The 25,127-nt window shown below is 43.7% G+C and overlaps 1 protein-coding gene across 3 annotated transcripts in view; it reads right to left on the bottom strand.

The window, feature by feature from the left end:
• The window catches only part of AOAH (acyloxyacyl hydrolase), a 250,760-nt gene that overhangs the window by 94,788 nt on the left and 130,845 nt on the right, over positions 1 to 25,127 (bottom strand). For all 3 annotated transcript variants that reach the window (XM_045792859.2, XM_045792860.2, XM_087860902.1), the window contains 3 exons: positions 14,927 to 14,986; positions 9,597 to 9,667; positions 3,386 to 3,446 (listed from right to left, as the gene is read on the bottom strand). In XM_045792859.2, coding sequence (XP_045648815.1) covers positions 3,386 to 3,446; positions 9,597 to 9,667; positions 14,927 to 14,986 — 192 coding nt within the window. The remainder of the gene's footprint in view (positions 1 to 3,385; positions 3,447 to 9,596; positions 9,668 to 14,926; positions 14,987 to 25,127) is intronic.

The raw sequence follows: 25,127 nt of genomic DNA, 5'->3' as shown, positions 1-25,127 counted from the left end.
CGTTAAGCATCTGCCTTCGGCTCAGGGCGTGATCCCGGCGTTCTGGGATCGAGTCCCACATCGGGCTCCTTCGCTGGGAGCCTGCTTCTTCCTCTCCCGCTCTCCTGCTGTGTTCCCTCTCTTGCTGGCTGTCTCTCTGCCACATAAATAAATAAAATCTTAAAAAAAAAAAAAAGAATAATATAGTGCCCTTCTGTGTCTCTAACTATAGTCTTTAGTTTAAAATCCAATCTGTCTGATATGAGAATGGCTACCCCAGCTTTCTTTTGAGGTCCACTGGCGTGAAAGATGGTATTCCATCCCTTTACTTTCAGTCTGGATGTATCTTTAGGTTCAAAATGAGTCTCTTGTAGACAGCAAATGGATGGGTCATTTCTTTTTATCCAATCTGCAACCCTGTGGCATTATGGGAGCATTTAGGCCATTTACATTGAGACTGAATATTGAGAGATGTGATTTTAATGATGTCATGTTGCCAGTAAAGTCTTTGTTTCTATCGATTGTGACTTTCTGTTCTGTATCACCCTGGGGCCTTTTTACCTTTACAGAACCCCCCTTAATATCTCCTGTAGGGCTGGTTTCATGGTTACGAAATTGGTAAATGACTGGCGATTCTGGAAGGTCTGTATTTCTCCATCAATTCTGAATGACAGCCTTGTTGGCTAAAGGATCCTTGGCTGCATGTTTTTCTCTGAAAGAGCTTTAAAAATGCCCGCCCCAACCCTTTCTCTCATTCCAGGTCTGTGTAGACAGGTCTGACGTAATTCTGATAACTTTTCCTTGGTACGTGAGAAATTTCTTTGCCCTGGCCGCTTTCAATACTGTATCCTTGGATCTAATATTTGCGAATTGCACTGTGACGTGATGTGGCATAGGTTTGTCGTGGTTGAGCTTGGGAGGGGTCCTCTCTACCTCTTGGACACGAATGTTTGTTTCCCTTGCTAGATTAGGGAAGTTTTCAGCTACAATTTGTTCAAATATCTCTTCTAGACCTCTGTTTTTCTCCACCCCCTCAGGGATGCCAATGATTCTGACATTGGAACGTTTCATTTAGTCAGTAATCTCCCGTAACCTACATTCTTGAGCATGGATTTTTTAAAGACCAGATTCTATTTTAGCTTTTTCTTCTACTAACCCATCCTCCAATTCGCTGATAGGTTCTTCTGCCTCATTCATCCTGGCCATCAGAGCCTCTAGTTTTGACTGCATTTGGCTCATAGAATTTTTAATTTCTGCCAGATTCACTCTCGTTTCCGCCCTTAGAGATTCTATATTCTCATTAACATTTTCGTTAATACTTTCTTCAAGTCTACACATCATCTTGACCATTGTTACTCTGAATTCCATTTCTGATAATTTGGTTATATCCATGTCCATTAGTTCTGTGGCAGAGGCCACAGACTCATTGTCTTTTCTTTGCTGGGGGGGGATTTCTCCTTCTCGTCATTCTGATGAGGAGAGGTTGTGAGGGGTTGTCCAGAGCCCAAATTATTGACCGGGACCCAGGCAGTGTGCCCTTGTTTTATAGGGATCTTAGGGATGTGGGCTTCTTGGTTTTTCAGCCTGCCTTCTGGGGGAGGGGCCTGCCACGCCGATACTCAGGCAACCCTGTTTGGGTAGAGTCTCAGTGTCCCCTGTGAGGGGGGATGGGGATGGGCACACTGTGAGCCGGTATTTCCAGGCTTTTGTTATCTGGCGGCTTTCCCTGGTGGTTTGCTGTGCCTCTTCTGAGGGTCAGAGCAGCAGTGGCCAAATCTCAGCCTCTGTCTCAGAACAGAGGGATCGCAGACCGTTCTCCACTGATGTTCTGGCCACTTTAACTCTGTTTCTGTTGGTGCTGTTCAACCCTGCAGCGTCCCAGGATGTGCGCCCCACACCCGGCATCCCAGCCCTCACTTCCAGGGCCAGAGCGTCTCTGTCCTTTGTGTTTCTAACACCACCAGCCGCCAGCTGCCCCCGTGCGCTCCGGAGCTCCCGGTCTCAGTCTGGTTCCAGTGAGCGCACCGGAGCTCTGGTTTCAGTCTGGTGGCGCGAGTTCCCCGGCTCACAGTCTCAGTCTGCTGTCTCGAGGGTGCCGTCCACGAGTCCGCCCGCTCCCCCGTGCAGATGGCTACCACTTCTCGGTGCCCGAATGCGGCGGCTCCCTCCCCCTTCCCTTTATCTTCCGATATCTGTGCGCGGTTTCACGGCTCCCTGCTTCGTACCTCAATACTCAGCGCTGGAGATGTTCATTTGTAGAGATCCAGATGTATCTTCCTGCATCTCAGGCTGATTCTGTGGATGTTCAAGCTGGTCTGGTACCCATCCTGCTCGACTCAGGGGACCGGCTGAAAAAGGGGTCCCCTACTCCTCCGCCATCTTAACTCCCTCTCCCTGACATGTGTAATTCTTAATTCCAATACTGTCTAGGAACACTAGAGATTACTAAAATAATTAAGATTAATATGCTGAGACATGCTGTGTGAGGTAAAATGTAGTAGAGTCCCAGCACCAATGCCGGGTGGTAGTGTGTGTGCATGAGTGTGTGTATATGTGCTTTTGGGTGTGTGTCCAGACGTGGGGTGCATGGGAGTGTATGCAATGTGAATGTGTAGGTATGTGGACATGTGTGCACTCACAGGTGTGGCTACGTGCATGCATGCTGTACGTATATGTGCATCTGTAGATGTGTGTGTGTGTGTGTGTGTGTGTGTGTGTTTGTGTCTGCGTGTACACTTCCACAAACAGCAGGAACATCCAACTCTCTGAACTTTATTAGTCATCAGTCTTCTTAGCCTCCAAAACAATTGGCTTATTTGGTCAAATGATTAATCATTGTAATGGATAATTTAAAAATCTCTAGCAAAGCAGGCTAATTATGTGGATTTATTATATGGTTGACCTGTCTCGTTCCTTGATTTGAAAGAATCAAGAGTCATAATAATATCAAACAATGTTTTTATTTCCCCCATTCCCAGGTAGAATATCTGAGATCCCACCAACTTTGGGGAGTTACATCTGCCAATTGCTTGTTTGTATTTTGCAGAGAACATCCTGACATCCTTACTGTCTAAATCAAACATGTGCCTACACATAACACAACACACACACTCTAAAAGTAGGTTTAAGAATTTCCAAAATAATTCTCAACACCTTTCAAGACAACTGAAATACCCAGCTGGGAATGGCTTCAGGAATAAAAACAGTCTCGGCCTTAAGACCCACCCTGATGGTTTGTGTATTATTAAGATGCCAAAAAGTCCACAAAAATCATGGAAAGGTGTATTATCAAATTATTAATACATTCAATTGGAATTCAGTATTGTCTTATTAAAGGCAAGGTATTTGTAGAAAGCAATATTTAGTAATATTTAGTTAACATCTGGTTACTCTTAACAATACTTACTGGGAAAACGCTGTATTTGTCTGAATCTACATCTTTGAATGGCACAGAATTTTTTATAGTTCTAGAAAAAAGAAAACAAAACAGCTGGTGAGCTAAGAAAAAAAGAAACTGTGTTTGTGAAAACAAACAGAGACATTTCAGATACGGCTATGTTGAGTATGTGATAGAAGTCCATTCTAAAAATAAAATGAAGCGCCTCCATGGTATGGAAGAGCGCCAGCCAAACTTTGCCAATCTCTGCTCTCCACTTAATTAGAACTATTTTCTCTCTGATATTAATTTGGCCCATATGGGGAAGTGAAACAATTACATCAACATTTTGGAGAACTTAGGAAATTGATGTTGAGATGCCCAGAAAAGAAGGAGACTGCATTTTTGGTCCAATGAGCTCAGCACTACAGATTGAATTTGTGCCATTTTACACATTCTGTGATGGAAGTCTTTTCTTAAAATCTACATCTACTCTTTTAAACCACTAACTCTAAGAATCTTGAGGCACTTGAGCTGGCAATGTTCACTCCCATTCATGAGCCTAGAAAACCAAAGATTCGGATGTGACTGATGACCAAGCAAAGTCATGCTAAGGCCACAGACCCCTCCCCCGAGGGAGGCTCTCCCCCTGTGTCCTCACTACCAAACTTTTCCCAGCTCCTGAATAGCAAACACTGCTTTCCCTCTAGGAAAATCTCTCATGGGGTAGCAGGCTATGCCATCATATGGCAGGGTGAAGCTATTTTCAGAGCCTAGAATGTAGAGAGTAACATGAGCCTTTACAGGATTTACTAAATGGTCTTTTGAATCAAGAGCACTCCAGCAGCTGTGAGAGCCTCAAGGCAAATGGATTTAGTAAGAGCCAGCATGGAGCCTAACTGGTGTCATGGAGCCTGTCTTACTAACTCTGGGATGGTGGACCCACCAGAAGTCTAGGTCATAAGCTTCTCCAGAGATGGCCTCTCCTATAAAACTAGGTAGTTCCCCCCCCCCCCCGCCATGTACATGTTTGACCTCTTGGAGAGCTAGTATAGTTTTCTAGGTGAGAAGAGGAGGAAAGACACACACACACACAACACACATACACACAGATGGTACAGACTCAAATAGTCATATTTTCAGCCTGGGAAAGTGCTAGGTGAAAGGGCCCACCTAGTACTCCAAAGCTGTCCCCCACCTTGCCATCCTGAGGATGGGAGTTTGAAGGAACAATGAGTTGTCTCTAGAACTGGAAAGTGAGTTCATTAAATTAATGAACAAATGAAGCAAATTAATAAGCAGATGAAGATCTGCTTATTTTAAAGGCTCAAATTAACTAACCCAAACCATACATTCTAGACACAGTATGGTAGATTGGTCATCCAAAGTAGCATAAACTGCAATTTACATAAACCCCGCAATCCCTTAGTCATAGTCTCCAATCCAAAGTGTTCCGAAAACTGAGTTGTTGGGTTTTTTTTTTTTAACTTTGCAGAAAATTCATTTGGTGGTAAAAACTTGATCTGAACTGATATAAGCCAATTCATCAGCTTTACCCTACTTAGTGTGTTTATACATTTCATTGCTGAAATATAAATGTGTTTAATCAGAAGGTACTGAGAGTGTTAGGTGACCTATGGTCACTATATGTTGATTTTCTTAAAATCTGGAAAATTCTGAATTCCAGATCACATCTGGCTCCAAGGTTGCAGATAAGACATTACTGATGTTTACTAACATTACTTCTGCAAAACTGTATCTAAATCTGATACTTCATGTATCCTTATAGATGTCTAGTTGTATGCTGAAACATCCTTCCCTCCCTCCTTTCCTTTCCTTCCCTCCCTCCTTTCCTCCCTCCTTCCCTCTCTTTCCTTCCTTCCTTCCTTCCTTCCTTCCTTCCTTCCTTCCTTCCTTCCTTCCTTCCTTCCTTCCACAGGCATTTTTGGAATCCCTGCTGTGTGCCAGACACCGTGTTAGATATTAGGGATGAATATAAGATATATTTCCGGAGCTAGAGGAGCTTCATGGGGGCTAAGAACTCACCAATATGCAACTACAGTGCTATGGAGAAAATGCTATAAAGGGTTGTGCAACAAGAAGGAAAACACTCTAATGCTATACAGGGAAGAAGGCAATCTTAAGTTTAAATTTAAAGGATAAAACATTTTCAAGGCATGTAATTGGGTGAAGAATGTTCTAGTAGGAAAGAAAAGTCATGGGAAACCCTTTAACACAGTTCTGGTTCTGAAATTAGACTCTCTGGGTTTGAATCCCAGGTCTGCTGTCTACTTGCTATATAACCTTAGGCAGATTATTTAATCTTTTGTACCTCTGCTTCTTCGTTCATAAAATGGGGCCAATATTAGTCCCAGCTTCCTAGGGCTGTTGTAAAGACTAAGTGAGTTTCTACATGGGAAGCATAAAGACCTGTGCCAACCATGTGGTAAACACTCACAAAACATTAGCTCTTCTTCTTATTTTGTGCAATGGTAACAGTTATTCCAAGGATGATTTCTAGGGCAGGGCAAACACGAGTCAGGTATCTGCTCCTATGGCATTTTAGTTTCTGGAGCCATCCCAAATCCAATCCATGTACCCTCTTTAGATTTTCAGATTTCCAGGCACACAATGTTCTACCCAGCTATCTTGTTGGCTGGGGCAGCTAATCACCTGCTTGGGGATGAATATAAAATATATTTCCAATAGAGCCATTGCTCTATGATGGCCAGTTGTCGAGCTAGCAGGCTTGATCCAGTGAGCAATTGTAATTGCAGGTGAATGTTATTCATTACATAATAGAATAGTTATTCAAGTTCAAACTCCCTAAAATTATTTCATGAAACTGGGGCATTACAACAAAAGAAAACTAGGGAGAAGAAAGTTTCCTCAAATCTCACATTTGAGTCCCCAGCAGCACTCCAGGGCTGGGAATGGGTTTGTTTCATATGCATGTGGATGTGTTAGAGGCCTCTCTGTAAGATGAAATGAGAGCAGAGAACACCAGGAAAGAATACACCAGGGCTCACCTTGGTGGCAGGGACAGGGACCAACGTGGTTGGAAGGTGTAGGTCATGGGGAAGAAGTAACAAAAAAAAAAAAAGAAAAGAAAAAAATGATGAACTAAAGGTAATTAACATAGGCTAGGACAGTCTGTATGCCTTTATGTGAAATGATCCATATGTGGGTTTATGCATATGGAAATTAAATAAAAAGAAGAGATTATTAAGAGGGGACTCTCTTGACTTACCATTGTTACAATAAAAAATAGTGCATAGGCACTGTGAATTCTGATCAGCACAAGACAAAAAAAGAACAAAAACTTGATTGCCCTATGAGAGTAGCTTGGTGTCCCACATATTTTTTTTTCTAGTAAAATAGTGCTTTTTCTTTATTTATTCCCGTGTTTCTTCACTGAGTCCCTACTAAGTCAAAGCAATGTGTTAAGTACAAGGACAAAGGTTTATTAAGAAATGGTGTCCCCACCCTCTAAGAGCTGTGGGTGGTATGGGAGCCTGATGGGGAGAGGCGGTAGAAGAATGGGGTGCAGGAGCAGGCACTGGTGAGCTCGGGGTATGGAGGGCTAGCCAAATGCCTGATAGCATGGAGCTGGAAAACTGCCCATGGTGGGAACACCTTCACTGTATTTTGAAGGCATTAGACCAAACAGGATGAGGCAGGAGAGGCATAGAACAGGAAAAGCATTCCTACTAGAAGGGATTTGATTGAAGGATTATGTAATAGAAGACATGTAGGTCTTGTCTCTACTACCTGCTGACTGTGCTTAGTGGGTCAGATATTCAATGCGCTAGAACCTACTTGCTCATCCAAAAGTGGGGTGAAGAGTCGAGGGATAGACAATTGAGTGACTCTGAGCCTGGCCTTTGCAACCAGGCTGCTGGGTTCAAATGTCAGATTTATCGATTACTAGCACCACGGCCTTGGGCAAAAGACTTCACCTCTTTAGAGAGGGGACAATAATGCCATCTGCCTTGTAGGGTTCCACTGAGAAGAGTTCCTAGTGCATAGACCTTCTCAGGTAACTTTCAGTTATTGTTATTATTACTAAGCCACAGGTTGTTTTGAAGAATAAATGAGTCTGTATTTAAATGCGCTTTGTAAACCATAAAGCACTGAATAAATTGTGAGCTGGTGCAAATTATACTCAAAGCACAATGATTTTTTTAGAAAGAAGAAAAAAACACACTGCTTTTGCTTTTTCATAAAAGAAAAATTTCCCTTTTAAATAGCGCCAGGAAAATCCCTGGTCACAGATGCTCTTGAATTCAATTTTTCAAAGGTGGTTCAATTGAAGAGTTGTCACTTTGGGTCCTGCTGGCCCATGTTTGACATAGAAAATGCAATGATACTTTTGGCAAGGAGGGGACAGGTGTCTCAATTCAGTAACAGCTAGGCATGATGAAATGACTGTGGGCCTGGGGAGCTGCCTGCATCTCAGCTTTCCAGCATCTTCTTTCATGTCTATTTCCCCTCTGTTCCCCATGTCCTGGTAGTCTCTGCAACCAGCCCTATTCATGAAAAGTGGTGTTGATCTTGTTTCTGGGACCCAGGTCAGCACTTTGCACAGCTGGCTTGCACGAACTCATGTGGGCAGAAGAACCAGGAAAAGTTTTAAAACTCTTGGATCTCCAAGAGGCTTTGACTGACGGCCAGAAGATAGTTTCCTTCTTTCCTGAGAAGCTTTCACAGCAGACAGGAGATGTTCAGTGGATTGAGCTCCCATGAAACTCATGAGATGAAGGATGGAGGAACACAGGAAAAGTGCCTCTTTTTATGGGTTGAATTGTGTTCACAAGAAGTCATGCTGAAGTTCTAACCCCTAGTCCCTATGAATGTGACCTTTTTTGGAAATAGGGTCTTTGCAGATGTTACAAAGTTAAGATGAGGCCATTAGACTGGGCCCTGATCCAATATGACCAGCGTTCGGATAAAAGGAAAAGACAGCCACACAGGGAAGACAAGATGGCCACACAGGGAAGACGGCCCGGAGGAGGCTGGAGGCAGAGATTGGAGTGTTGCAGCTGCAAGCTAAGCAACAAGGATAGCTGGCTGCTACTGCCAGAAGCGAAGAGGCAAGGAAGGATTTGACCCTGAGAGTCGGAGGCAATCTGAGAGAGAGAGCAGAGTCTTAGAGGAACCCTGCTAGCACCTCGCTTTCAGACTTCTAGACTCCAGAATGGGGAGAGGATAGATTTCTGTTGTTCTAAGCCACCCAGTTTGTAGGTATAATATTACAGCTGCCCTAAGAAATGAATATGGCCTCTGAGTCCAGATGCGCAGCCTGAGTCACCTCCAAGCCCCCACAAGGAGAGTTAGACCACCCAGACACTCCTGGCAGCCGGGAGAAGTGATTTCTTTAAGACTCAGTGTCCTTCACTGTGAAATGGAATAATAACAACCCCTACTTCATGGAGTTGCTGTGAGAACTCACGCGGACATGTTTGCATGTTCCACGTGTGGCACCCATGGCATTGACCATACACGACGGGACAGCAGCCAAATTCACATGGGAAGTGGTCAAGTGCAAGGTAGAGCCTGTGCTATTTTGCCTCTTGGTCTAATGTCCCTCTCAGCACACCGTTCCATCTTTTAATGCTATAGACAGTGATTAGGGTGACACCCAGCGTAACCTCAGACTCAGAATAGAGCTGGGGTATGGGAATTAAACAGAGACGGGAAGTCCTGGGAATTTGGGACAGTGTCTCTGTATGGGCAACACTGTTCATACATATCTGAGCCAGAGTTTTTAGGTAATGGGTTGAGCTCTGTGGAAAAAAAAAAAAAAAAAAAAAAGAAAAGGTCCCTTTCCAGCCTCGTGAGTGCTTTGCAGTGAGATGCTCAGAGTCCCTTCCTTGATGAGGCACCGACCTTGACCTTGTCTGTGTCTTACACAGCAAGGAGGGGCTGTCCCCATGTGTGGCATGGGTGTGCACTGAGCTGCCCAGAAGTTTCACGGGCAGGCTGTGTGCTGGCCTGGGTATAAGTCAGGTTTTGAGGTTCAAGCATCCTGGTATGCAGTGGATTTCCAAAATAATTCATGCAGAGCTCATTTGTTTTTAAGTTTCTATATACGTCATGGTACTAGTCACGAGCAACAAACACTTTTACCTTCGGGAAGATGCCTTTTACATTTGATGATCATTTTAGTCATTGGACAACAGGGATAACCAAGGGTGCCATCTCATGCCCATAGTTGGGGAGGCAGAAATAGTATACGTACGATTTAATCCTCTGACAGATCTTGGCCAAAAATGGGAGGGAACAAACATCAGAACTACTTCTGGAATATTCCTGGAGAGGAAAAAAAAAAAAAAAAAGAGTTGCTTAGTTCAAGGAATAGCCCTGCAACTTGTAAAAGCCCTTCTTCTCCTGCTGGCTCCATAGTCTGGATTTCGGGAGCCTCTTTCCTTCAGAACCTGGGCCATCTCAGTTAACTAAATTTACCTCTTGTTTCTGTCCCCGCACTCCATCCTCACTCCGTCTCGGTGCTTTTGTTCTTGCTGAAGCTCTCCACTTCCTCACGCTGCCAGCTACCCCGACCTGCACCTATGCTCCACCTCTTCCCCAAAAGGTCTGGCCCACTGTGGTCTGTTCCACTTGGGCGACAACATTCCTCTCCCTCCTTGTACTCAACGGCTTTGAGAAAGGGTTTGAAATAAAGAACATGTCCAAATGGAGTAATCCCAGCCTATTATGAGAGAAAATCAAGACTAATAGGAGAGACATGGCCAGGGCTTGGGAGGAAGGAAGGAGGCAGTCCCCTTTCCTGGGGGGTGCTGTGGGAGCAGATGAGGTGTAAGACAAAGCTCCTCAAGCTTCATGAGAAGGGACTTCAGACAGCACTTGCCATAAGACTCTCACTGTGCGACAAATGAAAAGCCCTGGCTTTTTACTAAGAGGTTCTCACTGTGCGACAAATGAAAAGCCCCGGCTTTTTACTAAGAGGTACGTTTACAATGATTGTGGTTTCCATGATGTTTTCCTCAGATGAAAGAAAAAGACAACAGGCTAGAAAAAGTTAGAAGCTAGCATTTATCATTGAAGTGGGAGAGATGGGTGATTTTTGCCAGCCCAAAGAGTCCTTCAGATGGCTATGAGTTGGATCATTAGCATTGGCGATACATTGACCCTCGCAGAGAACAGCAACCTCCTTTTCACTCTATGAATCAAAGTTGAGCAAACCTTTGTGATGTTTGCTCCACTTTCTAGGATGGGAGGAACACTCCTGATTGGTACTACCATCCATATGCAAGACATGGAGACAGAAGAGGCTGTCCTTGTCCTCATCAAGCTGACTGCCTAATGGAGCAGAGGGGTGAGTATCTCAGCTCTTAGCATGCTTTGGGATGTCTGCAGTGTCCCAGCATTAACACGGCTATCTAGGCACCCAGAGGAGGAGGCAGGAGATGACCCAGAAGTCATGTAGGAAGGATGCTGGCAGGAAGGAAGAGACAGATGTTCTAGGCTTTGGGACCCCAAGTGTGGTCCACAGGTTTGCTACAGGTGCACTTTGTGAGCCCCGCTCTGATCTACTGAACTGGAAAGCCTGGGGTAGGTCCCGGGAATCAGGGTTTTCTGAGCCTCCAGGTCATTCTGCTGCTAGCTAAAATTTGAGAACCACTGCTCTAGGCCCTAGCTGATGAAAGTGTGATCACAAACCAGGAGCATGGATGTTGTCTGGGAATTTTTGGAAATGCAGAGTCTCAGGCCCCACAGCAGACCTGCTGAATCAGAGTCTATGTGTCATCAAGGTCCCAGCTTATTGGAGGAATTGTTGAAGCAGGAGAAGCATGGCTCCTGGCAGAGGGAACACCCCGTGAGGTGCTGTGGGAGTATGAGCAGGTGTGGCATCTCGGGGGCCACCGAATGTTTCCACTCTGGCGGGGGTGTAGCGAAGCACAAGGACATGGTGAACCATGGAGGGAAGGAGACGTCATGACTAGACTAGGATACCTCACTGTGTGCTATCCTGTGGGGGTTCCTGAAGGTATTAAGCGGAGGGATCACATTCATATTTCAGAAAGGTATCCTGGGGGTGACACGGTGGCCTGGAGGAGGTGAGCTGGGGCAGAGAGACCTATCGGCAGATAAAGACCCTGAGACCTGATCTTGGGGTTTCTCATCTCAGCCCTAGTGCTATTTTGGGAGGAATAACTCTGTTGTGGGGCTGTGCTGTGCCTTGTGGGATGTTCAGCAGTATATCTGGCATCTAGCCATTCAGATGCAAGCAGCCCCAAAATGTCACCAGATATTGCCAAATGTCCTCAGGGGAGGGGTGGGGAGGACAAAGTTGCCACTGACTGGGAACCACTGTTGTAAGGCAGGAGGAGGGAGGATGGTCGTGCAAAGGAGGGGTGTTTAGAAGGTTGAGTCCAGAGACCTGGTAACTGATGGAGATAAGCACTGTAGACACACCGTAAAACAAACACCAGCATGAAATCATACCTCAAAATTGGTGGCAGGTTGGAAATATAGACACATTTTGAGACTCAGAGTTCGAAGTCAGGTTGCATTTGAATGTTTGAGTTACATCTTTGAATATTTACTTGAATCTGAAGGCCTTGGTGTAATTAACCTAACGACAAGGTAGATTTTAACACTGATGTAACCAATACATCAAAATAATTTATATGGACAGCCTTAGAATTACTGCACAAGAGGTACAAAAGAATTAAGTGTTATAATTGCACAGCTGTTCACTGTCAGGATTCAACAGAAGGCTGCGGCTATATCTGACATTCATTGTGCAGAAATTCGGTCTAGGGTGTGGACAATAGATGATGTAGCTTATCCAGGGACTACCTGCCCCTAACCCCCGCCCCCCACCGAACTCCTCCTGTTCAGACAGAGGTTTTAATTATCCAGTCCTTTCATCACCTAGCATGGGAAAGACGAACCTCTTATCATTTACTTGCAAAGAGAAATGAAACAGACACAGAATAATGTTGCAGAAGTCCTCCTTTGCAGTTTACCAGCCCCTTCCTTTCAATTTGAACTTCATTAGACAGAGGCAAAATGTAGGCTGTTATTGATTCAGCAATGGTTTTAAAATATTGCACCTAGTGGCACATAAACCCATTTAAATGAAAGTCCCAATCTGGGCTGTCCCTGGGCATAGGAGTCATGCAGCATCTTCATTTAGCAATCTGTTTGAACCAGTTTCTGCTTGTATCCTAAGCTTTCCCACACACCAGGATGTTAAATGAAAGCAGAACAATACACAGGGGTTGAATAAAGAAAAAATGTGGTGACTGGGTAAACAGAAGGTCAAAGGGGAGAGAACAACTTCTCGTCTATACACAGCCAAACTGAAGTTCAAGTTCTGCATGGTGAAGTGCTTTTCAACCCTTGCTATGTATTACTTTACTTGGGTTTAATTGCACTGGGGAAGATGATTCTATTAAGTAGGTAGGTTTTTGATCAGGGATGTCAGGTACAGTTGCGCAGGTCATGTGCTGCATAATTTTAACCTACATAGCCCGTGATGTGAGTGGTGCTTCCTGAAATTTAGTGCTGAAGAGGTCTGGTTGAGGGCTATTGGCATAGTGGAGAAGGTAAGGACTTGGAAGTAGCTAGATCTGGATTTAAATGATGGGTTTCTCACTTCCTAGCTATGGGGAATGAGCGAATTACTTAATATATCTGATCCTTAGTCCTCTTGTCTGTAAAATCGGGTTGAAAACAAAAATATACTATCTATTTTCTATGAGTTTTTGTGATAATTAATTGATTCCGTAACTCAGGTACTCTAAACCCTTAGATGCTCAGTTTTCTGCCAGATCCATGAGGAGCCTCTAAGGGCCTCACTGAGATGCAGATATTTCCTGGAACATTCCTTTTGACAATACCACACTTTCCCCCAGTCTGACAGGCTGTGCTGAAATGATATGTGGCCTACTGTGTGCTTCTTTCTGCATCCTGGCTCAGTCTGCAGTTAGACCAGCCATCACAATGGAATTATGGAATTAATCGTAGCCAATACCATCTGAGCAGTAATTCAGACAACCTTATTTGCATTTTCTGATTATTTTTTCCTTGATAGCTTTAATTTAGAGTGTACATAAATTGTAGGAGGTTTTGGAGGAGTTTTGTATTGTTGTTCGGTAGATTTTTTTTTGGCTTCTTACAAGGAATTATTGGAACCCGGCCGCATGAATTATGCTTGCACTTCTGATGACAGAAATGAAAAATTGTAAAATCCTAATTAGCCCTTGAGTTAATGCCAAGGCAGTTTGTGCTAGCGGAGTTAACAATGCTCTGAGAAGAAGTTTTTAGGTGTGCGTGGAGAAGGAAAGAAGAATCTTGTTCTCTAGTTTTGTTTAGAGTTCTGAAGGTAGTCAAGAGTTTCCCGTGGTGTTTCAATTTCTTGTTCCGTGGCTTCGGCAAATTAGCTAACCCGTTACTGTTGGTCTTTAATTACTCACTGAATTAAATAATGGTTGGCAACACAGCATTGTGATAGATTAACTGATTGTGTAGAAATGCCTGAATATTGCCATTCACCACATACCAGCCTTGTACATCAAAACCCATATACCCCCCACGAGTGGGGTTGCCAGATAAAATATGGCACTGAACATACTTATACTAAAAATTTATTCATTGTTTATCTGAAATTCAAATTTAACTGGTCTCCTCTATTTTTATTTGCTAAATCTGGCAAGCTGAGCCACGAGGGCTTTTCCTCCTCCTTATTTCTGTGCTGCCAAATCAAGATTACCTTAAATGGACTGCATCAGGGTGAATGACGAGCAGGGTGATGAGGGAGAGGCCAAGGACGAAGGCCATGCCCTCTCATCTCTGAGGAATGCTTCCTTATTGCCGGGATCTCTCGCATCGAGGGGGACTTGGTTCTTTGGAGGGTTACTTCTCTGCTTCCTGTTCAGCTGGAGCTCATTTGCATCCAGGGCCTAAGTCAAATACTTGACTCCACGATAACTGATTTGAACTAAACATGGTATTGATTGAGTGCTGGGCAAGTTCCAGGCATGATACCAACACCCGACACACATCCATTCTCTTAGTCCTCACACCCACGCTTTGACGAAGAACATTACCACCGTCTCTGTCCTGCTGCCAGGAAAACCGAGGCTCAGCCTGAGGTCACATATTTAGGAAGTGGAGGGGTGGGAGGATACAGCCTCCTCCAAAATGGTCTACTGGAGAGTAGCAGTCCTCAATTGTGAGGACCAGAGGACATTTGGCAACATCAGGAGACATTTTTGGTTGTCATGAGTGGGGAAGGGGGACACGGCCGCTGGCATCTTGTGGTACAGGACAGGGGTGCTGCTATGGTGCACAGGACAGTGCCCACAACCAAGGAGTAACCAGCCCCAAATGTCAGTACTGCCCGGTTTCAGAAACACTGCTGTCGAGAGAGGGAGGAGAAAAAAGGGGGGAGGGGCTCACTTTCCTACTTAACTTCACTGCAGCTACGGTGTTGTGGGCTGGGATCTGCAGTAGCCCCTGGCCTTAGGGGTGGGAGAGCAGGGGAAGGGGAAGACGAAGGCGCCAAGCAGAACACTGATATTCTTCTCATCCGTTGCTTACCGGAGTTGGGGATTTCTTCACAATCTGTCTCGCCTTCTCTAGTGTAAATTTCCATGCCTCCTATAAAAACAAAGTTAGACAACATTACAGCATGTGTCTCATCTCTTCTATGTTTTTCCGAAGTTAGGATTTTTAAAGTCCGTAAGTTTGCAGTAAAGAAATTATTACATAAATTTGTGATAAGATAATTCGGAAGAAGGCAATTTCATGCTAATAACTCTTTATTAAGGGATTTACTCTGTGCCAGATGCCGGGCTAAGTACTTTGCAAACAGGATCTTATTTAATTTTCACAACAGCTCTGAGAGATACGACCTTTTTATAGATGAAGAAATTGAAATGCAGGAAGCTAAGAAACTGGCTGAAGGTCGCAGAGCCAGTGTCTGGCAGAGACCCAGGCTGACCTTCTACCTCCCGGCCTGCTATGCTGCGCAGACATCTCTAGGTCCCTTATCCTTGTGTCTGGAAGCTCCATGGCAGGAGGTGGCCAACAGCTCACCTGAGTGGTGACTGCTCCCACATAAGGTAACGCCCCATCCCCCATTTGCCAGCTCTTCTAGTTCTACAACCCCGTTCTTTCAACCAAGTCTAGAGCATCCAGCTGCATTTAGTTCACATGGCAAGTAGAAAGAGTTAGGTGATTATGACCAATGACTCTTGTTACACAATTCCATATTTGTATACTTGTGGGCAGTTTGGGAGGAAAGTAACCCTGGGGGAAGGGGGTGGAGAGTATTTGCTGCCAGCACAGCTTCCCAGATCTTCTGTACTCCCCTCATGTCCTGACCCTGCCACATTCTTCCTCATGCTTCTCTCTATAAGACCTAGGAGAGCCTGGGTAATGGTTTGCCCTCTGGGATCAAACCCCAGCTCTGCTGCATATTCGTTGTGTGTCCTTGAGCAAGTTAAACTCTGAGCCCTTCAGTATCCACACACTTACTTCCTTAACATATAAGAAAGCCCTATTTTTATTGTCTGTAACATGGAAATGATATCCACCTCATAAGGGTGCCGTGAGGATGACAGGACATCATTCGTGTAAAGCCCTAGGCCAACGACTGCCCCAGTAATCCCCAGCTCAATAATTGATGGGTTGGTTGGAAAATTTCTGTTTCAGCCCCAGATTTCCCCTTACCCAGATCAGTAGGGAAGCTGGGATTATGGGAGAGTGCCATAGTTCTCACTCCAGGAAACTGAGAGCATTGTCCCTGTGTTTAAGCAGAAAGAACGGGTTCTGGAATGGGACTTTGGAGATGGCTGTCAGCAGGAGAGGACTCCTGGGAGATGTAGCCATTGCTGCAAATGGACGTTCAGGACTTGTGTCCCTGCTTGACTCCTTTGTGTATTCTTCACCCCCAGGGAGATGCCTTCCTCCATCATGGAGCTCCGTGCTATTCTGAAGACCTCAGCCATGTTGGGTGAACATGGGTAGAGAAGTGACTGCTCAGTGTGAGCTTGGTTTGCAGCCAATTTTCTAGCAGGTGCTTTAGGAAAGAGGAGAGCAGAGCCAGCCACAGCTTGCCCTCTGTGGTCTGGCTCTGAAACCCTCTCCCTAGCTTCTACCCCAAATCACACTCCTCCAGCTCAAATTCAAAGGATGGTAAACCATGGCTCTTGTGTCACAGGCAGCAAGACCGCTGACATCTAAGAGTGCATGTTAGCAACATGAGAAGAGAAGCCGCTCTCCAGGTCAGTCTGGTCACCAGGATGTCCTTGTACAGTGTATGTTTCTTAAAACATTGAAACACTAATGTACCAGTTGGTGGACAATCATGTCCCTGAGCCATTGAGTGTCCCCACCATGGGCCTGGCCAGAGAGCCTCTCCCTAGGACTCCCCAGACTTCCTTGTGATCAGTCCACAAAGGGGCCAAAGTTGCAGTATAGCCTCAGGGGCACCTGCAGACTGGGCCCCAACACCACACCCATGTCCAGTCTGATTGGCTGACAAAAGGCCCAAAACCGTTCATTATAATCCTCACTTTAAAAACAGAGATGCCTGAATGCAATTTTGGCTTTTTCTGGAAATTCTGACAAATCCTGGAAACTCTCTGGTAAGTAACCCTCTCTGGCAGGGTCATTATAAGAACCTAGATCTAGGGGCAAATTTCTGTCATGGTGCCCTTATAGGCTGCTCTCCTTAGCCTAAGACTCATTCTCCATAATACCACAACATGATGTTGGTGTCCCTGTGCCTTAATTACGTGCTCCCTGCTTCTCTGCTTGGAAACACCCCTTCCTAAAGCCCAGCTCAAGTATCTTAGGGGCCCAGTACAGTCCTTGCTACATAGTAGGTGCTTAACGGATATGGAAATAAAAAGTGAAAGAAAACATGTACGATATTACGTTAACCAAGGAAACAGGCTACCAGATATTATACACACAGAAAAAAGAATCCTGCAAAGAAATATACCATAATAATAAAATAAATAAAAAGGTGGATGAGACCTTTTTCCTTTTGGTCCTTTCTTGTGTTTTCTAAATTTTCAATCATGAGCACAAATTCAGCAATACATGCTTTTTAAAAAGAACTCAATACATGTTGCCCTGTTTCTTCCTGAAGAAACAAAACCAGGCTCCCAGCACAGGGACGCAGTGAGAACCCAGAGACCTGTGTGAAGAGATGTTCCTGCCCTCCCAGGGCTTCCGGGACACCAAGGAGACAGACCAGGAAGGAGCCCAGCAAGCAGAAGTGAGAGGGGCAGAGAGAGGCCTCGGCAGGGTCTTTGGAGGACAGGCCACTTGGGTCCCTTTGAGGGAATTAATTTGTGTTTCATCCAGCTCGGTTCTCTGAGGGGACCAAGTGTAGTGAGGGATAAAGACAAGTAAGCAAAGCAAACAAACTGCCCAGTGACGAGGGCTGCACCACACGCCTTCCGACCCCCTTCGTGCCGCACGTGATGATGCTTCTGTCGCTCTCCCTGGAAGGCCGAGGGCAGGTTCGTCAGGACCTGGCTCGACCAGAGCATCACTTGCTCCCACAGTTCAAGTGCGCAAATGCCAACATAAAAAAGAGAATCTAGATACCAGGTCTGATCATCTGTCCCCAGAAGAAAATGGAATGTAAGGATTCAAAGGTACTTGGAGGGGCACCTGGGTGGCTCAGATGGTTAAGCATCTGCCTTCGGCTCAGGTCATGATCTCAGGGTCCTGGGATCAAGTCCTGCTTCGGGCTCCTGGCTTAGTGGGGAGTCTGCCTCTCGCTCTCCCTCTGCCTCTCCCCCGCTCATGCTCTCTCTCGGTATCTCTCTGTCTCAAATGAATAAATAAAATCTTATTTAAAAAAAAAAGATAGTTGGAAAAGCTAATATTTTGCTTGTTGTGATACAGGCAAATGGGCAGATCGTTAGCAATGTACAAATGAAGAGAACTGCTCTCTCTCCTCGGTAACCTTTCACTTGGCAATCTTGGAGCTAAAGGCACACTTCTAAAGTATGAGGACCACTCTTGCATCCTCCAAAAACTTAGGACTTCAGAATAGAGGGCGCAACTATAATCAGGGGTTGGAAAGAAAGTTCGGGAATAGGGGGTGAGCTGCATGTGCAACCTTTCTGGTCGGAAGCCATACTGGTGCTTATGACTCAGCTAGACCAATCATCTGAGGCATAAGCAGATTCTCCATGAACAATGAGGGGCTTGGTTCCGGAGTGCTCATTTGATCTTGCAACTGGTTATGGTCAACTCTTTCCAGTCTCTCATTACTTTCTCCCTCTGGTTATAGTGTGTCCTATTCCAGCTTCAAATCCCCTTTGGGGTCTCTTTAACATTCTCATGAGTGGATTGCCAAGGAGGCCCCCACACAGACTTACAGAGAGATAAGCCCTAAGCATGGGAGCTTAGAGTCTGAAGAACCATGGATACGTAGAATGTATTTCTTTACTCAAGAACTTGGAAAATTCCAAGGACAATATGGCACAGTGTCCTAGCAGGCTACAAGAGGAGGAGAGGTCGACCCTTTGCTTGATCATCGGAGCACATGGTAACATATATCCATGGTAGTTCATGGAACACTTTTGTCTAGAATGATTTAAGTGTCCATCCAAACCAGAGCCAGCCCAAAGTCTTCAGACAAGAGGAGAGGTTTGGTGAGTACTGATCTTTAGTGGAAGATATTTAAATGTTGTATTGATCGCTAGGTCATGGTCTCCATCATCATCATCTTTTTTTTTTTTTAAAGATTTTATTTATTTATTTGACAGAGAGAGAGACAGCCAGCAAGAGAGGGAACACAGGCAGGGGGAGTGGGAGAGGAAGAAGCAGACTCCCAGCGGAGGAGCCTGACGTGGGGCTTTATCCCAGGTCTCCGGGATCATGCCTTGAGCCGAAGGCAGACGGTTAACGACTAAGCCACCGAGGCGCCCCTCCATCATCATCTTCTATTTAAAGTGAGTTTGGACTCCAGAGTGCTTGTGGGTTTGAATCCTAGCTTTGCCATTCACTAGTTGTGGGACCTTGGGCAAGTTACTTAAGCACTCTGAGACTCACTCTTCTCATTTGCAAAATGGGGATAATTGTTTGTGCTTGTGTATATGTGTGTATTGAACAAGATAGCACTTGCAATAGTGCCTTGCATGGAGTAAGCATGACATTAGTGTTAACAGCAATTGATGGTTTTGAGTTGTTACATCACCAATACATAGCTGGAAAAATTACAATAATTACAACATCAGCCTACAAAAATGTAGGCTGTATTTCAATGCTCTTGAAAACCGCGCTGAGTGGAAAGCAGAGAGGTTACAAAACATAAGCAGGGCCACTCTGCAAACAGAGCCGGTAGTACTCAAGTCTCTAGACTCCAACACGCTTTCCACCGTGACCACACTGTTTTCCAAGAAAAAAGCAAGCTTGAAATTTTAACACAAGCAAGAAAATATGACTTCTCAGGTTTCGCCAGCGCATAAGGGAATGGCAAGGGGAATTCACATGGAGTGTGGATGGTTTAATGCAAAGGATCACAGGGTCAGGGGCGAGAACTGGCTCTGTACACCAACAACCTACGCACCTGTGTGGAAATGCAAGTACAGGCATAGTAGGCAGCGTAGGACTGATCATGAAAGAGAAAGAAGTAGTCATTCAGTCATTTCTTTGTGCAATCATTCATTCATTCCTTCATTCCACAAACACTTACTATTTATACTGTGTGGCAGATTATATATTAGGGATGTAATAGTGAATGAGACATAACCCTTCCCATCAAGGGTTTTATAACCTGGGAGAGAGGATCGGCAATAAAATGTAATTAGAATACAATGTAGCAAGGGTTAAGTAATAATTACCATTATTCCTATTTTATAGATGAGGTAAACTGAGTCTTGGAGTGGATAAAGTTCAAAGTCACAAAGCCGTGAGTGGCACAGTCGAGATTCAGTTCAGACTCTTGGGGCACAAAACCCGTGCTTTTAATCCCGCTCTAGGAGATGTTAATAGGTGTGCTAGAAAAGAAAACTGTTGTTGTTTTAAGTTGAAAAAGTTTGGGAAATCTGTGAACTAAATGCTCCTCTGAGAGAGCCGTAACACACATTAGCATATTCAAGGCTTTCAGCCACTTTGTGGCAAGAAGCACTATTTAGAAAAGCATTTCCCAAACATTCAAAACTTTCAGCCAAAGCATAGTAGACCTACCGTATTGTCTATGATGGGGAAACACGTAAAGAATACAGTGTACAGGGAATGCTCATAATTTCTCCCGACATTTAAAGAGTATTGGTGAATTGGCCAAGACGCATTCATTAATTGGGCCTTCTCAGGTTTTGTGATGTTAAATAATTAAATCCTGGTGCACTCAGGAGTGAAGGAAGTAAAGAGAAATAGTATTTTTAGGCATGAGTTTCTACAGTGAACAATTTTTAGCGATTGCGTTCTCTACTATCAATTATAGCAGCAGGTAGATTTTAAAAATTACAGAAAGTGCTTTTGTTCACTTCACACTCCTGACAGCAATGACAGGTACCCACAAAGTAAAAAGCCCCTGGGAAGTGAAAAGATGATTTTAGATGTGTGTTTTTTATTGTTGAAGAGCAGGCATGTATGGGGGGGAGCAGGTCACTGATCTACTTGGATCTTTTCTAGAAGTTTATTAGGACAGGTTTTTTCCACACCCCCAAATTTAATGGTATAAGTTGATTCATAAATAGAGCAAGATTTGAGAGAACCTATCTCCAAGGACTTGACTGCCCACTGGAGGCAGTAAGCGCATAATAACTCCAGTTAAGGAAGACAAGAAGAGCCAAGAGAAAGGGGGGGAAAGTGCTTTGACGTGACTTCTATTAAGTAGAAAGACAAAGGCGGGAAGCTCCTCTGCTTGTATCCTACAGTGATTTGCCAATATGTAGGATGAGGTCTACCAAAACCCAATTTGACTTTCATGTTCCAATGATGCCCAGCTCTAAAGGGCATTTATGATTTTTAGCTGTGTGGAAAAAAATGAAGTCAGTTCATGCCACTCTCTTCTTGAAAGGAAAGGAAAGGGTAAGGAAAGGAAGGGAGGAAGGAAAGTAGGAATTGAGGGAGGCAGAAGGAGGGAAAAAAGGAAAGAAAAAAGCAACTATCTTTAAATGCATTCCCTTTTATCACTGAATATCTCTTCTTCATACATATTTTATCATTAGCTAAATTTTCTCTTCTCCTCCTGGGCTGATTCTGCATTGTAGAGCTATTAGTATCATTAATATATGTAATCTTACTATCCTTATCCTTTTCCCCAGACAACACCTTTTTAAAAAGCATTGTTTTAAACAGCACTATTCCCGTTCCGCGTTTTTTTCTGACATTGTTATCCATCGACTTTACCACCCTCGCCCCCACCACCGTCACTGCACACATACAAACACTCCTCGATGCGTCCAGGTCTGTACCAGGCATTGTATGTGCTGGATCTCTTCACCTTATATTGACAGCGGGGGAGAAATTAACTGTTTTTAATCCCGAGTTAAAGGTGAGAAGTCCAAGAGCCAGTGCTGGAATAGTCCAAGGCTTCACAATCAACACTTTGGTTACATTTTGACTGTTTCTTCCCTAGAGTCTGTGCATGTGCATAAGTTCTCCAGTGCTAGACTCTATGGGCTATTCTTCTTCTTATTATTCTTATTCTGTTTGCATTCAGGTTGCTAGATGAGTCTTGTCCAATGTTTCACAATTAATCTGTGTTAGTTTCCTTTTGTGGCTATAACAAATTACCACAAACATAGTGGCTTCAAACAATACAAATTTATTATGTCACAGTTGCGGAGGAGGTCTGAAGCCTGAAATGAGCCTCAGGAGGCTAAAACCAGGTATCAGCTGGGCTAACAGTTGTAGTTTCCAGGGGGAATCCATTTCTTGCCTCTTCAGTGTCTCGTGGCTGCACCCATTCCTTGGCTGATGGCCTCATCACTCTATCTCTGTTGCCATATCTTCTTCTCACATTCTGATCCTACTGTCTATCTCTTATAAGGACCCTTTTGATGATGTCGGGCCCATCCAGATCATCCAGGATAGTTTCCCCATCTATAGATCTTCAACGTAATCACACCTGCAAAGTCCCTTTTGTCATGTAAGTCACATTCACAGGTTCTGGGGATTAGGATGTGGACCTCTTTGGGGGACCACTGTTCTGTATAGCACACTGTTCATTCAACAAATACTTACTGAGCGATTAATAAGTGCAGTGAATGTGCTGGGCTCTGGGGAAATCACATGGAACAGCATGTGCTTGGGGGATAAAACAGCTGGTTATCTGTTCTCATGGAGTTTATACCTTAACAGAAGGAGCAGATGTTAAATAATAATTGCAAAGTTATTTAGCTTACTGTGCAATTGTTTTACTACAATCGTAATACGTTCTGGAAGGAGGGGATATGATGAAAGCCAAGGAAGTTGGGGCGTCAGGAAAAGCTTCTGAGAGGAAATGACTTCTGAGTTGAGTTCTGATGTGGGTGACTATTTAGGTGAAGACGAGGGCCAAGAGTGGATATTGGGAGACGGCTGATTAAAACTTCACGGGCACCTGGGTGGCTCAGTCTGTTAAGCATCTGCCTTTGGCTCAGGTCATAATACCAGGGTCCTGGGCTCGAGCCCCACGTGGGGCTCCCCACTCATCAGGAAGCCTGCTTCTCCCTCTCCCTCTGCCTGCTGCTCCCCCTGCTTGCTCTCCCTCTGTCAAGTAAATTTAAAAAATCTTTAAAAAAACTTCAAATTTTGAAGTATCTTTTATAACTGTCTGAATTCACTAGTCATTAGCTTTTCTTGAGCTAAGGGAAGAAAGAAGCATATTATCAAGAAAGAAATAGTTATTTTCTTAAACTTTTCTAAAGTAGGCAAGAAACATTTTCAAATCTTGAATACCATATACCTTTCTTGAAATCATTTGATTTTTTCTACTTAGTAGAAAGGATAACTTAAATTTGCATTGTTACTGCTATATTTTGAAGATTTTTAAGATCTGTAAGAGTTTAATGACCTCCAAATTAGTCTTTAAACAAGTCTAAGTAGATAAATTCTCCAAGATTCCAAATATGGGCTTACACCAAAATACAGCATGGTATCCTTGTCAAGATACCTCAAAATGCCCAGGGAAAAGATTGAACAGTAGACTGTATATCCAAGCACAGGGCTTAATGCTTTCCTCAGTTCTGTTAGAGTTTTAAGCCTTCGAGTCTTCAGGGAGCAATTTAATTTAGTGGTCTCTGATATTTAAAGCCTTTGTTTCTGCGATAATTTCTTGTCTAATGACCTTCAAAGAGTTTCATGGAGGCAAAATACATAAGAGATAGTTGGAATCTCATTTAATTTTCACTCTTTTAGTTATGAGAAGATTGGTGGTTCCCCCTACATTTTGGTCCTTTGATCTTCTTTTTCTGCAAACTAATTGTTTGTGGCCTTTGCTCATTTTTTTTCTTTTTGATTTTATAAAAACTCTTTGAATTGTGGAAAAATAATTCTTTGTGTGGCATATTACAAAAACATTCTCCCCCCGTTTACTTTTTTTTTTTTTTGACTTTGTGTACGGCAGGTTTTTTATTAGTCAGATGTATTCATATTTCCCTTTGTGACTTCTGTATCACAAATTACAAATAAAATTGCTCAGATTTTTCTTTTATGGTTCCATTTTTAATGTTTCAACCTTTAATTCACTTGGGATTTATTCTGCTGTAGGAAATAGCTAAACATTTAGCTTAAATTTTATTTCCAAATGGCTAGTCTTTAGTTCCATCCATTTATTGAATAAGCCAGTGTTGTACCACTGATTTAAAATGCTATTTTTATCAAAAACAAGAATCTCCAACGCACTTGGGCTTATTTTTAGGCAGTATATTCTGTTTCCTTTTCAGCTGTTCCCACATCTAGAAGGCTAGATCCCCCTGTCATTTACCTCATTGTTCAAAATTTTCTGAGATGTTTAAATAGGAACTTTACAAACATTGTCAAATAAACAACTCCACAACCAGCAATTTGTTTGAATTTTGATCTCTCATCTGTAAAATCAGGATAACAGAATAAGCTTGCAATTGTGTGGAAAGACTTTAAATGCTATATGACAAGTACCTAGGCCAGCTTTCGGTATGGGTGTAACAACTCAAATCGTGTTTGCCATTGCCTTTTATCAGTCAGCCCTAATGTGTGCCTGTCACACAACAGGAGCTTAGTAAATGTATTTTATGAGAATAAAAGAAGGACTGTCTATGCCTTAAAAGCCTATCAATTTTACCCAAGACACTTTTGACCTTAGTACCCTTTCTGGTCCTATTTACTAAAGATATGGTTGCCTTCTAGGTACAAACATGGGTTTATACAATGGAAAACTTTATTAACTCTTCCAGAGTATTGAGGTGGTACACACACCAAAAAATGCTCCAAAACTGTGGGTTATTCTTCCTTGAATGTATGTTCCCTTCACAAGTAAAACTGGATTTTCTAATAGTTCGCCAAGTCACAGTTGAAGATCAGCCATCATTCAAGAAGGAAATTTCCTTAACCTGAAACTCTGATGATGACAAAAAATGGCTCTTTATTATTGAATGATTTGTTTCCCCCTAAGTTTGGCTGTGTGAGAAAACATTCACATACTCTACAGGGTTAGGGTGGGGTACAGGGGAAGAGCAAATAGAAGCTGGAAAGGTTGACCAGACAACCAAATAGGAAGAGAAGCTTCTGTTTAGTTTCGTTTTGAGCTATTATTTTGCTAGAACTCTCCATGGCAGTAGCCATGGAGGCTCCAATAAGGTGA

The sequence above is a fragment of the Ursus americanus genome, chromosome 3 (genome assembly GCF_024610735.1).
Source record: "Ursus americanus isolate L20-20 chromosome 3, mUrsAme1.1.p, whole genome shotgun sequence".
Classification (NCBI taxonomy): Eukaryota; Metazoa; Chordata; class Mammalia; order Carnivora; family Ursidae; genus Ursus; species Ursus americanus.
The sequence above is the reverse complement of the archived record's forward strand: the minus strand, read 5'-3'. Positions and strand labels throughout refer to the sequence as shown.